The sequence below is a fragment of the Panthera onca genome, chromosome B3, assembly GCF_046562875.1.
Source record: "Panthera onca isolate mPanOnc1 chromosome B3, mPanOnc1 haplotype 2, whole genome shotgun sequence".
NCBI classification, from domain to species: Eukaryota; Metazoa; Chordata; class Mammalia; order Carnivora; family Felidae; genus Panthera; species Panthera onca.
This window is the reverse complement of record NC_138344.1, coordinates 122156854-122172514: the sequence shown is the minus strand read 5'-3', so window position 1 is coordinate 122172514 and position 15661 is coordinate 122156854. Positions and strand designations below refer to the sequence as shown.

Sequence of the window (15661 nt, the reverse complement as noted above, 5' to 3'; positions counted from 1 at the left end):
AACACTTAAACAAAGACTGTCAAAATCAGGTCAAAAAAGCTGACCAAGGCACATTGCTGAGTAACTCCTTTGGTCGGCCACCTCCAGGTAGTCACTTTGCTTTCGGCTCAGTGCAGCCAAAGGCCTCCTGAATGTGGTGATTATCATTATAGCCTAAACACTCTCAGTTTTGTATATTTACATTATATACATTTATATACATTATACATATATACATATATACATATATATACATTATATACATTACAAATATATACATTTGTATATTATCATTATAGCCTAAACCCTGCTCAGTTTTGTATATTTAACTTCATAATTCTTTCCATTATGGGTTCACTGCTTGGCTGTTCAGCTTTAAAGAATGACAAGATGTAAGGCTTTCTTTTCTCTGACCAGCTCCTAAGAATAAACCCAAAGGCCTTTCCCGCTTTTATTCTGATACAACCCGTGACCATCTCCCTCTGTCACTTGCACACACAGGGCCAAGAGAAGGCCTCGGTGAGGAAAGAACTGGAACCAGAACATTTGGCCTCATTCCATGACCCACTGGGGCTTCTTTGCTCAGTGGGTTGGGGAAATGAGGGTAGTGATTAAGGGGCACAGGTTGTTGTACAACTCGGGACCAAATACTGAGCTAAGTGCAGTGTGGGTGACAGAAATGGCCAAGATACAGCCTCTGTCCTTTATGAAGAGGATGCCTGAAACACATGAATAAACTTATTCAAGGCAGTTTGGCACAGGTACTCTATAACAGAAGCACAAAATCTGGCACACCTAGGAGGCTTGGCTTTAAAGGATGATAAGGAGGAGAAGGATGTTCCAAGGACATTCGAGAAAGAGGGCAGAGCTCAGGCCAAAGACCAAAGGCAGGAAATCATACTGTGGATTCAGGCAGAGTGAGTTGTTGACTTCAGGAGAAAGGCAGCTGGCAGGAGTGATAGTATGGAGTGGAAAATATCATAGAAAATAAAACTGGGAAGGCATGTTGACAATTATACAATGAGAATCCTTCAAAAGCTTTTCAACAGATGAGCTGCATGATCTGATTTAATTTTAATTTTTCTTTATTTTCACTTTTAGGAAAATGACTGACAGCAGGATAAGAAGGATTAGAGATTCTGAGTCCCTTCTACATGTAACCTACCATACTAGACACATCTGGACATTAACAAATGAATATGTTTGTCTTATACATACTTGCCATCTTGTAGAGCAGAGTGCCCCAATTCTCAAATAACTCTAACATAAAATATTAGAGAGATACATGAAGAGTGAACTCATCTCTGATTGGAGCACTCAAGGATAACATCAACTAGGAAATGAAATCTATGTGTGATTTCGATAGGCAGAAAAAAGGGGGGGAATGAGCTATTACAGGGGAGAGACACAGAATAAGTAATGCTAGGAGACAAGGAAAGGTCCAGTAAGGTTATCTGGTATCCTATTTGGCAGCAATTTTGCATCTAAGATTAACAGGAGAGAAGGTTAAAGGTAAACAAGGTCATATTAGGGATGGATGGCTTTGACAATGAGATAGCTAATCCTGCACTGCATTTGGTGGACAGCAGGGTTTAAGCACCTCTCAGTTAATGACAAACTGGAAGAGAATAGAGGTGGGAGTACTAATTAGGCTAAGACAATAATCTAATAAGGGCTAAGTGGGAAGTGAACTAGGGTGTTGGCAGTAGAGATGCAAGAGACATTCCAGAGAAGAATCCCAACAAGCTCTCTCCACTGATCACCTGGGAACAGAAAAGTTCAGGAGAGATAGAAAGCAATTCCTGGTTTTCAAGTCTGGGTGATGAGGTGGATAGGGACACCATTAACAAAAATAGGGATGTCAGAAAGAGAACCTGGATTCTGGCCAGATGATACGAAGACTGACTTTAGACATACTGAGGTTATAGTAGTGGGACAGCGATATGGATATGTGTGCCACAGAATGCAAAGTGACAGGCTGGAACTTGAGACAGGTTGGTGCCAGGGAAATAGTTGGGAGGTACATACACGGAAGTCATCCTTGGATCCAAGAGAGGCAGTACGAGTAGAGGTTAGAGACCCAGATTCTGGGTTTCATTTCCACTTAGTAGCCATCCGACTTAAGTAATTTGGCTCTCTGAGCCTTGTTCTACTCATCCATAAAGCAATGGCAATACCATCACCTACACCATTAAACAGGTATGAGGATTGTGATAAGGCATATAAAGTATATGGCACAATGGCTGGAACATAGGACATGTTCAGTGGTTAGCAGCAGTGGCCAGAGAAAGAAAATAAGACACCCATGTGCAAAAGGTAAAAAGGTCTATCTTGCAGGATGGTTTAGGGGATTAGGGAAAGAAAAGGAGAGTGCTGGAGGGGTGGGAAGGGAGGAAGACAGGAAGAGTGATTCTCATGTGATCTCGTAGAAGCCAGTGGGAGAAGAGGCAGGGGACACAGTGCCACATGCTTCAGAAGGGTTGAGTTCTGGGCAAGGATTGGTGGCTTTGCCTATGAGGAGATTGCCGGCACCTCTGGTTGAATAAAGCAGAGAAGTGGAAGGGGCAGCCAACTGTATGCTTCCATTCATCCTTCCTCCTCCTCTTCCCTCATCCCCACCTCCTTTCAAAAGGCTCCAAGCTCACAACAGGGTAAGGGTTTCCCATGACAAGTCTCAGAGAATGAGCCTGCCTGTGATTCATGTAAAAAAAGAAAAAATAGGCAATTGACCACCTCCAAAATGGAGAGGACCAAACTGCTTCCAAGGTAACCATCCATAACTTCAAAAATCCAGTAAAGCATGGGACTCAAATGAGAGATGGCCCATTCACAGACTAGTATCAAATCAGCATGTTCAATAACCCATCAGTCCCTTCTTTCTCCAACATCCTCATGCCAGAATTCACACTTCCTATTCCTGTTATTTGTTGGCCTTTGCAGCAAGCAGCAGCCTACAGATCCACAGAGATGGGGCCGGAGAATTAGGAGGGAAGAGGGGAGAACCAGATGCAGATGCAGATACGCATTTATAATTTATCAATTAACCTCTCCCTTCACTCCTGCACAGCTATTCCAGTTTGAGCTGGTGAGCCAGGTTCTTGGGCACGCGTCTCTGATAGCTTTCATTGGCACAGAGTGAGCTGTGGTCTCCAAAGGTGTAAAGCTGAAAGCCATGTCAGAGCACTGGAGCAAGCCCACCCGCTCAACACCTCTCCTTTTTCCTGCCTACCTGGCAAAAGGTTGACTTCGGAAGCGAAAATCCAGTGTTACCTCTCTCCGTGTTCTCCTTCCGATGGAATGCACTGTCATTCCTGTGTTCTTCCACAGCCCCGGTCCCACCCTTCTTAGCCCACTGCCCCCAGTCAGAACATTTCCACTCCCCCAAATGCAGGAAACACAGAAGAGAAAACAGCAATACATAAATATCTCCAAAATTTCACATTAAATGTCAAGCAGTTCACCATTCTTCTCCCCTTTCTTGTCTATCATCCTTCCCTCACAAATGCTGTCCCTGAATGCAGTTGTCCCCGAGTAAAAGAAACAACATTAGGCCCTTTCACATCTCTCCTGTTCCTTCAACACGTTTACTGGGAGGGGATCTTAGACTATCCCATGTTTAAGTAAAATAGTTCTGCATAACTACTTTCAGAGTCTCCCATTCCTGCTAGAAATAGTATGCCATAATGGATAAGACCCATCCTGGATTCCGAGAGAGGCAGGCCAACTCGGAATGATCCCCAACCACTGAACACGAAGTGCACTGAAGGGAAATGATAGCATTGGCTTTTTTTTAAATTTGTTTATTTATTTATTTAAGTTGTTGTTAAAAGCACTCAGTTATAATCTGGATTGTATTCATCAGAATCAACAATTCCCCTTGGATACATGAATATTTCAGAAGGCAGATTGATAGTTATAATGAGAAAAATAAAATGATCTCTACCTTTACTTCTACCTACAGAAATGAAGTGGAAGGTCCAATGAAGTAGAGGAAGCAAGGTGTCCACCATGGAGACGGTAAGAGAGAGAGAGAGAGAGGGAAAGGGAGAGAGCAGGGAGAGGAAAACATCAGCACACTGCAGACACACAAGGAAATGTAACATACATAACAAAAAGCCACAACAGTAAAGGCAACAGCACTACAATATCTGGAGAAAGCAGCACAAACAAAGGCACAAACATGAAGCCTAAACAAGCCAAAACAGTGTGACCAGCAAGGCTGCCTTCACCAGCTTCATGTTTAAGCTTTTCCCATTCGTTTCTTCCCAGGCCCATCCTTAGGAACGTGACCAAGTCTGCATGCAAAAGCACCGCGTGGCCACATGTATGTGAAACTGCACACACTTAACCAATGTAACTGGTATGTATGTAAAACTGCTTAGGGAAAGTCTCAGAGAAGCCACGTCCGCTGGTATTTTCCCAATGTTAACATGAGTCTTGAGGACCAAGAGTGTCACATACATGCACAGGTGGCACACACACAACACACCTAAATATTTCCAGACATATTTTCAGGCATCAGATACAAATTCTGGAGAATCCGTGGGAACCATACAGAAATATTTCTTTCATGTTGAAGGAATAGGGGAAGGAAAGCAGTATAGATGGGAAGCAGAGTTGGTTATTTAGACAATCATCACAGGGCAAGAACAGAGAAGGGAGTAGAAAGTGGGGAAAACAGGAAAGGAGGGGAATGCAATCAAAGGACCTTCTTAAAAACATATTAAACTGCAAACTGCAACTTAAAAATTTAGAGGCACTGACCACCCAGAAGAATTCTGCATCCTTTCTTGAAAAACTCTCTAAAGAGGAACTCCCAGTATCTGTGTCTGTCATTCTTTCATTGCCTAAAGACTCTATTTCTAGAAAGTACTTGACTTACCTCCAGAGCATGTGTACATGAGTGTGTGTGAATTCTCTACTCAGGTACACATTGATGCCAGGGACCCACGAGAAGCTGAGGAGGGGGTGAGAAAGTGGAGGAGTTGTACAGGTCAAATCTCCACATGCTGTTCATAACAATGTTGGGATTGAGCCCTCCAAAACACCTGAGCTGCACCTCCAAAGGGTCTAAAATAAGCCAAATCAAGATTAAAGAAGTCCCACTAGCCTAGCCTATCTGCCTAGTCTCTATCCAGTCACAGCAGCCACATGATGCCATCACACCCCCAAGCTACTGTTGGAAGCTAGGAGGACCCCTAAAGAGCAAAGGGGAGCACAAGGCAAGAATGAAAGGGGGTCTTGTCATCAGGACTCCAAGGGTCTGCTTTTTCTGGTGGAACTTGCTATCAAAGTCAGGCCACCAGATCCAGCAATTCATAGAGCCTGGGTCATCCTGCTTCACAGAGATGTGCTTAACTTTCTCAAGCTCCCAAACACCAGGTTGACATCAATCACACCTTCTGCTCATACCCACTTCAGGGTTACCTGCTGTTGGCAGATAACTTCCCTCACTCTCAGACAAGAATAGCGAGGCTTCATCCCAGTCTCTTCCAGAGTTCCATCTAACACTGGCAAACTCACTTGACCTCCTGCCTCCAGCTCTGTTCTTTGACACTCACTCTGTATCAGACAGTATCTTCACTGAAAGTCTGGAATGCACATCACAGATCTTGGCTCAGGTCTGGAGGATACACTTCTAGAAAGTGTGCTTCCTCTTTACACTGTCTTATCAAGTCAGGATGCCCAAAACTGCCCACATCAGCTCCCTGGACATCATAAGCAACTTCTCTCAGCCCTGAGTGGTTTCTTGTATCTAAGCATATTCCCCTTTATGGCAACACTATCTGATGGGTCTAGTGTAAGGGAACAGGGAAGGGAGACTGGCCCTTCAGGAGTGCCCCATCCTCCTCAAAAGATCAAGAAAAACCAGGAAACACAGAAGGACCCCATCTTCCCCTTTTCTTAGGCCCTCCAAAAGAGACACTGAGTCCTGTGTTTATTTTCAAAAGAAACAGACAAGAGAAATTAAAGTATACTCTTTGGGTGTCAGGGCAAGGCAGGTAGACCAATCTTGCAATCATCCCAAGGCTCAGAAGAAACACAATAGTAGCAATTGAACAGTGAAGGAAAAGACAATTTTAAGTAGGCTCAGTTCTCAAATCCTGATTTAGGCTGATGATGTGGAAAATTTTTATTTAGGAGAAAAAGGCTTCATTCACAGCCCACCCTGTGCTTAGCTGAGCTGAATTTCCTGCACAGCTCATTCCCTGCATATTTGAATATTTTAGGTTGCAGATGCTGAATTTACAGATCTTTATATGCAGTTTTCTTCAGGGTGTATAATGAGTTAGAATCCTGCCATGAAGACATTAGCATGTTCTTTCGGTGGTTTTTGCTTTTATATAAAAGTGAAAACAGTCAACCCCCCAAGGGCTTCCTTTGACCATGTGGGGCTGAAAGTCATTACAATGGGCAGTAGGATGGAGGGGAAGACAAAAAGCAAACCTTTACTCAGAGTGAAATTCAGGGAGAAGCCCAGCTCCTCTCCCCCAACCACAGGGCCCCAGCATGGGGCCTGGGGAGGAGCAGGAGGAAGTTAACCGCTCTGCTGCTCTGAAATTAGCTTCATTCACCCCCATTATCGACGCCGTCATGCCTTGTTTCATGCTTCTCTCTTGGAGGCAGCCTGGCAGGGCCAGCGCCCAGAATGACAAATGGTGGTGCAGAATGGACAAGCCAAGGGGATGATGGGGACAGGAAACCAAGATGCATCGGGAAAGGTACCCCCCACCACAGGGTGGCCACGCTGCCAGCCTGACCCACAGCAGGAGGGACAGGCAGCGAATGGCCTGCCAGCAACAATGAGGCTCTGAGCAACCAGCCAGAGGCACAAAGGCAAGCAATTCAGGCAGCTGCAGTGCCACAAGCACAAAGCACCTACCTTGTTCACTCATCATGAGGTGGGAGAGGCCTTGAGGAAGGAAAAGAGGGGGAAAGGGGTGAGGAGGGGGAAGGGGAAGGAAAAAAGAAAGAAGACAAAGTTAAAAATCCCCAATGCAATGCAATCATCAATTAGTTCTCAAGTAAGAGGAGGAGTGAGTGGCAGGACATCCACACTCACACACATGCAACCAACACTGAGAAGCCACCTCCCTGCTGCTGACAGAACAGCGGCCCTCCAGGTCAACCCTCTGGGTCAAGGACACTCTTTGGTTTACTGAACTGCTCTGGGCCTCACCTTAAGAACCTTCCACTCGCCACTGTTCTATGCAATGCTCAGGATTTGAAATAAATCGAGTAAAGATTAGGTCCCTTAGGAAGGAGACTCAAGATGTGAGGCCAAGCATGTTTCCTTCTTTCTTTTAAATGGCTTTTTACACTAATACATGGTCACTGTAGCAGTTTTGGAAAATTCAGAAAAGAAAAAAAAAATCCGTTGTAATCCCACCATCCAGAGGTTACCACCCAATTTTATTTTCTGGATACGATATTCTTTTCTACAAAAATGGAATGAGTTCCTGCTTCCAAGAGTTGCTCAGACAACCTGAAACTGTTTCCCCTCTCACCTTTGTCTTGGACAGTGATGACCACAGCCTTGCCTTCCATCGCTTCCCCACCCCCATCTTGTCCTAGAAGGTCTCTGGCCCTTGATCAGGGAGGTCGAGACCAGCACTGAATGGGTTAAAGAAGGTACACCAAAATCCCAATTAACAAATAACACAACCTCTGGCTATGTTCTTAAGGAAGTCAAGCGAGGCTATTAAGAGCTCGTTACTTCATGAGAAGCGTAAACTCTGATAAATCTATTAGAAGAAAAGATTTTCCAACCAGTAACGAACTGCACCAGTTATTTGCTCTACCATCGCTTTGATTACTACTGGAGATATTTGACAAACTCCGTATCACCACACAGAACCTTTGCCCAAAGCGAAATTCAGGGACATACAGGATTAACAAAGGAGAAAAATCTCCATAAAGTATAGAAATCCCTAAATGTTTTTGGAGATTACTAGACTTAGAAATGTAATCAGAGGCAAAATATGGGTCAACCATCTGAGTTTTAAAAGATCAATGATATATTAAATACATAGATACATGTGTCATAAATGTCATGGAATCTAGTTTTTAAACAAATTTCATTAACCTATAACCATATTTTAAACGCACATTTCTGGCAGACCTAGGATTAATATACTCACAGAGGAATGGAATCATGGTTAGGGTTAGGGTTAGGGTTGAATTTAATCAAAAAATTAAAAAATAATTTTTTGTCTTTTTTGGGAAAGGATAATAGGAGAGAAGACAAAAGGCCCTATATTTGGCTAAGAGAAGCCTCAGTGGAAGTCACTGTTCCTAAAATGCCTGATATTTCTGCACCAAGCCATCGCCTTCACCATCCAGATCAAGAGCGCTAAAGGGGAGGTCTGGGGCAGGCAGGTGGGTTATGTGTAAAAGTGAATATTCATAGGAGAGTTGTAAGAATTAAGAATGAGAAGATGGGGCACCTGGGTGGCTCAGTCGGTTGGGCGTCCAACTTCGGCTCAGGTCATGATCTCACAGTCCGTGAGTTCGAGCCCCGTGTCTGGCTCTGTGCTGACAGCTCAGAGCCTGGAGCCTGTTTCAGATTCTGTGTCTCCCTCTCTCTCTGACCTTCCCCCATTCATGCTCTGCCTCTCTCTGTCTCAAAAATGAATAAACGTTAAAAAAAATTTTTTTTAATAAAAAAAAAAAAGAATGAGAAGAAGAAGGGACACCTGGGTGGCTCAGTCCCTTAGGTGTCTGACTTCAGCTCAAGTCATGATCTCGTGGTTTGTAAGTTCAAGTCCCACGCTGGGCTCTGGGCTGACTGCTCAGAGCCTGGAGTCTGCTTCAGAGTCTGTGTCTCCCTCTCTCTCTGCCCCTCCCCCACTTGCACTCTGTCTCTCTCTCTCAAATATAATAAATAAACAATAAAAAAATTAAAAAAAAAAGAAACGAGAAGAAGATCCAAGAAGAAACCTAAGAGCAAAAGAAGGGGTTAAAAATGAAAAGAAACTAATACTGTATTATATATTTGCAAGTTGTTAAGAAAGTACAGCTTAAACGCTCTCCACGAAAAAGAAATAGTGATTATGTGAAGAGATGGAGGTGGTAGCTAATACTATGGTGCTAATCATTTTGCAATATTTAAATATATGAAATCAACACCCTGTACACCATAAACTTACACAACGTTGTACATCAATTACATCTAAATACAGCTAGTGGGGAAAGTTTAGAATTTTTTTAAATTTAAAAATGAAAGGACAAACATTTCACACTTACAATTAAAGATGTTTAACAGCTCAGAGAAGACGTGGTAGAGTCTTGTCTTTTTTTTGACTCAAATAGATATTGTAAAAAAAAAATGTACTGAATGAAGATTAAACAGGACAATTGGTATAAGAGGGAATCCAAAGCCCTGGAGATGGGGTTCATCTATGTGTTACATGTGTTTCTTTAAAGCAGTGTTTCCCAAAGTGTATTTCAGGGACCACCTACATCAACCACCTGGGGATGCTTATTAACAATGAAGATCCTGGGCCCCTGACCCAGGACCCTAATAAGTTAGAATCTTGGGAAGGAGTCTGGGGAAAAGTCTGAATTTTGAACAAGTTGCCCAAGTGATTCCCATGCTCACTAGAACTTGAGAGCTACCCCTTTAGAATGGCATATAAATCAAATTTTGGTAAATTAAGTTGTATGATAAATGCATTAAGAGGAACTGGATATTTAATGAAACCCTGCAGTGGATCCTTTTGTAAAAGAAAGAATCCTTTTAAAAGGCAAATAATCCACCACCTGTGTTTTTTAAATTCAAATATGTACTTATCAGGCTTTATTAAGCTACATATGTAGTTGCAGTACTGCAACTCGAACAAGATATTCATATTCTTCAACTTACGAAAATCTTAAATAGAAATATTAGACCAAGAATGTAAATCTGGGATCCTGATGTTAAAATTGGTTTTGCAGGCAAAGAAGCAAAATGGACAAGAGACAGGATGGTGGAAGGGAGAAACTACAACCATGATATGGTTTAAGTTTTATTTTGCTTTTGGACAAGGAAATTTTATTCCACTTTCAAGAGCTTTTATATCAGTATCTTCTCTTATACAAATCTATTCTCAACGCTTGAAGGGTCAAGAACTGGAAACCAAGAATCCCAGAGTGTCCAGTTCTATTCTGTAATGGTTTCTGTCCCCTCTTATTCCCAGACTCTCCCACCTGCTGTTAAAAATCTCAGCTGCTACCCCTCCCCACCACTCCACTCCCCGCTCCCCCCCACCCCTGCTGGTCAAATGAATGGAAGAACTAACAATCCACCAACCAAGTGATGCAAGTACCTACTAGATGCAAAGACTGGATAAGATACTGGAGATTCAAACAAGTATGGTAGATGGTCACTAACCTGTAGGAGTGTAGAGTCTAACTGGGAAGATGTTATGTGTTTATATTTACATAAACATGCATGTGATACATATTACTGGTATCTGACAGTGAAGTAAAGGGGTTAAGATCAAGGACTTCAGAGCCAGATGTGAATCCTAGCTTTGTTGCTTTCTAGCTTGTGACCCCTGGTAAATTTGCTGAACATCTCTGTGCCTTGATTTTCCTATCTGCAAAATTTGGATAATAATAATGCCAAACTCATAGGTTGTTTTGAGGATTAAATAAGTGAATATACATAAAACTGGGCCTGCACATGGTAAGAGCTTTCTAAGAGTTATTGTTGTTATTTTTATTATGCTTTAAAAACATACTGATGTGTGAGGCAACACCTAGCACAATAACTGACACATAGATGGTGCTCAGTACATGTTTGGTGACTGAATGAGGAATGAATGAATTGGTTATTACTAAGTGTCAAATGATGAATTCAGACAATAAAGACCACAGGACTGTGAGGGGGACCCTGGGTGTACAGGAAAGGTTTTTGGAGGAAAGTGGGATTTGAAATTAACCTTGGAAGATGGTTTAGGATTTAAAGAGATGCAGGACACTCCAGGTAACACCACAGGGCAATTGGTATAAGAGGGAATCCAAAGCCCTGGACCACAGAGTGAATTTGCATGGGCTTTCCTGTTCAACTTTCCAGAAGGACCTAGGACACTGTCAGGCACATGGTAGGCATGTAATACATGCTATTCAAATAACAACAAACACATATAAACAGTTCATATAAGGAAGAAATGAAAGGTGATCTTAAGAATGAGAACAGGAACCATTGTATGAAAGCCTTGACTTTCAAGGCTAAGGATCTTACAGCTGGTGGGGCACACTGAGGGTTCATGGGCAAGGGAATGACCCAGGGAAAATGATGTCGAGGAAGATTGCTTTGGCAATGGTGCGGACAGGATAGATGAGAGGGAAAAGAGACAGAGGCAGAAAGATCAGTCACAGGCAGAGGGCCTAGATTAGAATTGTGGCAACGGGGAGGAAAAGGAAAAAGAGGATCCAACAGGCGTTGGGTGACTGATGAGGTTTTTCAGGGGAGGAGTGGATGGGAGGCTGAGTGAACATTGTCAGAAATAGGAAGGTGGGGTGGGTTGGGAGATGAATGGGCAGTGAGGGCAATAATGAGTTCTGTTTTAAGCATGATGAGTTGAGGAAACAGAAGAATCACTTAAGCAAAAAATGTCTAGGGTGCATTTTAAAATGTAGGTCTAATGTCTGCAAGAAAGTCAGGACAAATATCAGGGTATATCACCTCTCCTTCATGGAAGAGAGGGTCTGTGCCCATGTAAGTCAATGAATCATCAAAGAAAAAGGGGCTAAGCACTGAGACTTAACCTGGGAAAGATGGGAGGGAAGTATGAAGATAGCTTGGAGGTTCTTTTATTTTTTCCATCATATTCAACATTAAAATAAAATTTTACATTCAAAAAAGAAAAGGGAACGATATGGCTTTCAAATATAGATACAGAAAATAATGCTCAAAAAATCTTAACTGAGAAGGATATAATTAGTAAGGGAAAAAAAGGAATCTATGCTGGGTGTGTGTTATCTGTGCGGCTGATGAGGAAGGGGGAAAAATGAAGACTGGTCTTCTCATCAACCTCAGCAACAGAGGGTCAGCAATAGCCCTGCAGGCTACACAGCCAGCCCTGGTACTAGCTAGCACCTGGCTGGGTTTGGAGTTTGGCATTTATTCCAGGTATGATGTTCAAGAAAAGACATGGCTTGGAACAGGGGCTCGGGGAAGCAAAAGGGACCACATCTTTCCTCAACAATCTCACCATGAGCTCTGGATTTGAATAGATCCTCAACTAAGACTCAAAAGTCAGCTCCATAAAAGTTCACCTAGTGGAGGGTAGGAAACCAGAGGTGGGCTCGGATGAGCCTTTGATAGGCAGGATATTGAGAATTGCCAACACGGAATTCTTATGGAACTACAGCACCTTTAAAGAAAAAAAAACAATTACAAAAAATTGAAAGCAACTGAAAAGTGTCTCCTATCTAGATGTGACAACCTGACAGGGTGCTATGCTAGCTGGATCCAGGGACCATTCTGGATCCCAATAAGATGTCTAATATGTTTATCCTTCATCTCATTCTTTCTAGCTATATCCTACCCTCTTGTGCCTACCTATCTGTGTGCGCAAGTTCTCAGGGTAGATGCAAGAACAAGAAGAGAAAAAGATCACCAGTAGGTAAGGCACACAAAATTGAAACTGCCGTAGAACAGACTGTAAATCATATGTAAATTATATGCAAAATATACGTATGGCCCTCTAAATACTGTTACATCCTTTGGGAAAATCCCCATGGAGATAGCAGCTTTGGCAGCTTGGGAGAATGGAAATGGCTATGAAAGCAAAGTCATTTGTAAGCAGCTATGGCCATCATGAAGCCTGTCATGAGAATGACTGATACAGAGAATAGAAACCATTTACTGAAATAGGCAAAAGGAAGATGCAGTGTTCAGGAACCAGGCCAGAAGTTGAAGGCCTTCATCATTTAAGCTAATAATGTTTCCCTCTCAAACCTATAATATCCCACCCACCTCAGATGGTTTTCAATCCATCCTACCTTCCTTCATTCTGCCTGAGTAACTGGGGAAAGTATTTCAAGGGAGGAAAGAAGTCACTCATGGGAGGAAAAAAAAAAAAAAAAGATTCAGGAAAAAAAAGCAAGTGATTCCTGCCAAGACTTTTCTTTCATTCACTTCCAGGGTAACTCTTATCCCAGTATAAAATCCACATATATCATCTCTTTTTCCATGCTGAAGTAGAGACATTAAATGTCACTAATTGCTGCAAGTGCCAAGTGCTAACACTGAACGCCTATGAAGCCACAAGAACTTTTTAAAAGGGTAATTACATAAAATCAGAAGGTAATAGAAATAGTCATTGATGTTTCCAGAGGAACTAAGAAGATGTGAAGAAGTGAAGGTGGTAGGGGGTGGGGCCAAATGAGGAGAATCCATAAGCCACAGTGACTACGGGGTGACTAGGAATTTGGAAAAGAGAGAAGAAAGAAGAAATATACAAGTTGGCATTTTAAGTACTCAAAAGAGAGGAAATCTGGTTAAATCTGGAAAAAGAATTATGACAATAGCTAATATTTGTTACTACAGACAAGACATGGCTATGTGTCATCTTATTAAATACAACTCAATGGGAAAGGCATTGCTGTAATTTCAAGTTGACAGGTAAGGAAACCAAGGCTTAAGAGGCACAGTCACATTAATTAGTGAGTGGTGAAGTGAGGATTCTAAGCCAGCAGATGGACTCTCCAGGCTGTGATGGTAGCTATGACATGAGCCACACTGCCTCCTTCAGTGCTGGTGGATAAAGGAAGAGACAAGCCTTGGAGAATTCAAGAGCAGAAAATAGTGCCTGGATATTAATTCAACTTTATTTATGACTCTGGTCCAGCATGAATAAGGAGCCCTTTTAAAAGGCCACCATCTCCCTCCCTCTCCCCAGTCCCCACACCCAGATTCTTCTAAAACATGAAGCCTTTACTTACTGGGGCATATTTTAGGGCTATTAAGCCACCTCCCCTCATTAAACTGCAAATGTGAATATGAGACACACTCAGGTTCCCCAGCCATTGACACTGTCCTATGTGTGAAATCCTCAGAAAGCAAAACCAAAGATCTTCCTTCAAAGACAGGAGCAGCACAGGGACTTTGAATGAAGGAAAGACAAAAACAGGCAGTCACAGACTGAGGAAGTCTGGCACTGTTGGGTAGGAGACATAACTCAGGAGATAGGGTAGGAAAGGAGAGAGGAATATTTAAAGGGAAGAGACGGGTCTGAAAGAAACCTTCACCTATTTCCACAACTGTGCCCAAACCAGCCCTCCCCTGGGCAATTCCCTGACCTTCATCATGGACTGTAGTTTCCTTGTTCTATCAGGGGTTCACCAGCAGTTTACAGCAGAGCCTACGCCTGCTCAACATTTTGATCGGTGACCTGGCTGAAAACATTCATTGGCACGTGTCTGGATGTTGTGATGAACTAAAGCTGAAAGGAATAGCTAATTTGTTATATATCAAAATCAGAGTCCAAAAGGATGTGGACAGGCAAAAGTGAAATTTAATCTTAAGGGACAAATGTAAATTCTGGCACTTAAGCACAACACCTCCTATCCCCTCAAAATAAAATAAGACAATAGTCCTCCCTCTTCTCAACACTGAATGTACCAAACCTACGGTTTTGGTTCAGAAAATGGTGTCATACACTAGGAGGAGCATTAACAAGGTAGGATGTGTCCAAAGGAGAAAATCAAAATGGTCAGGGGTCCAAAATGACATCATGTGAAGAATGGCTCCAGGAACTGCTACTTACAGCCTAAACAAGAGCAAGCAATAAAAGGACAGGAGAGCTGCCTTCAAGTATTTTTAAAGTTGCACAGGCAAGACAAGGGAGCAAGCAAATTTGGCAGGAACAGAGAGGGTGGAGTAATAGGGGAAGTCTCACTTTCCAGAAATGCCACAGAAGAGAGTCAGAGTGGGGTTTCTGGAGATAATTACCAAAAATCTATTCCAACTCAAAGACACTATGCCTCTATGAACCAAGATGATCTCTAAAGAGGCCAGCTATTAGGTTGAATCATACAAAACCGAGAGTTGACTGCTTTTGACCTATAAAAATGACTATTTTAAATGGTTCGAACTAATGCTCTGAGATCACCATCCAGAATCAAAAAGGAAGAGAGTAAACAAAGCTTCAATCAATCACCTGACAGCAATCATGAGCTGACACTTGGGACAATCACCCATTTACATATGTTTTTGGCTTTTCCATGAGCCGTGAATAGTACTGGGGATGAACTGAATAGTTGGACTGATGACAAAGAGAGCCTGAGACTAATTCTCCAAGCCAGATGCACTCAGGTCCCAGCTTTTGGGTTTGCCTTTCCATGTTGCCACCATGTGCCATTCTCACCACTAAACCCTTTGTAGGATATAATTGTACGAGCCCACAAACTGTTTGCCTCTAGACCAACATTGTACTTACAGCTTGGTGGCTGTACTGAACAGAAAGTATTTCTTCTAATGTCACCCAGGAATCACCAATAGCTTCTGTATGGCATAACCATGGGGCAGAGGCAAGAACCCAGGGCCTTTGCAAACTATTTCACCTCTTTAAGGGTGGAAGGTGGGTTGGGGTTTCCTCTTGCATGAATACCATGGAAAAAAAGAAATGGAGGCAGTCATGCTTTATACCCTAAGGGTTAAAGGATCTGCAACTGTGGCTTTTAGAAGAGA

General features: G+C 42.6%; 1 protein-coding gene across 14 annotated transcripts in view; it reads right to left on the bottom strand.

Annotated features, from left to right (window-relative positions):
- Nucleotides 1–15661, bottom strand: part of NRXN3 (neurexin 3) — a 1572196-nt gene that overhangs the window by 1445201 nt on the left and 111334 nt on the right. For 11 of the 14 annotated variants that reach the window (XR_013556003.2, XR_013556004.2, XM_060620422.3 and 8 more), the window contains exon 4: nucleotides 6863–6892. The exons of the other annotated variants lie outside the window; for them this stretch is intronic. Coding sequence is in view for 9 of the 11 variants with exons in the window: in XM_060620422.3 (XP_060476405.2) it covers nucleotides 6863–6892 (30 nt within the window). In the remaining 2 variants the exon portion in view is untranslated. The remainder of the gene's footprint in view (nucleotides 1–6862; nucleotides 6893–15661) is intronic. 14 annotated transcript variants of the gene reach the window in all.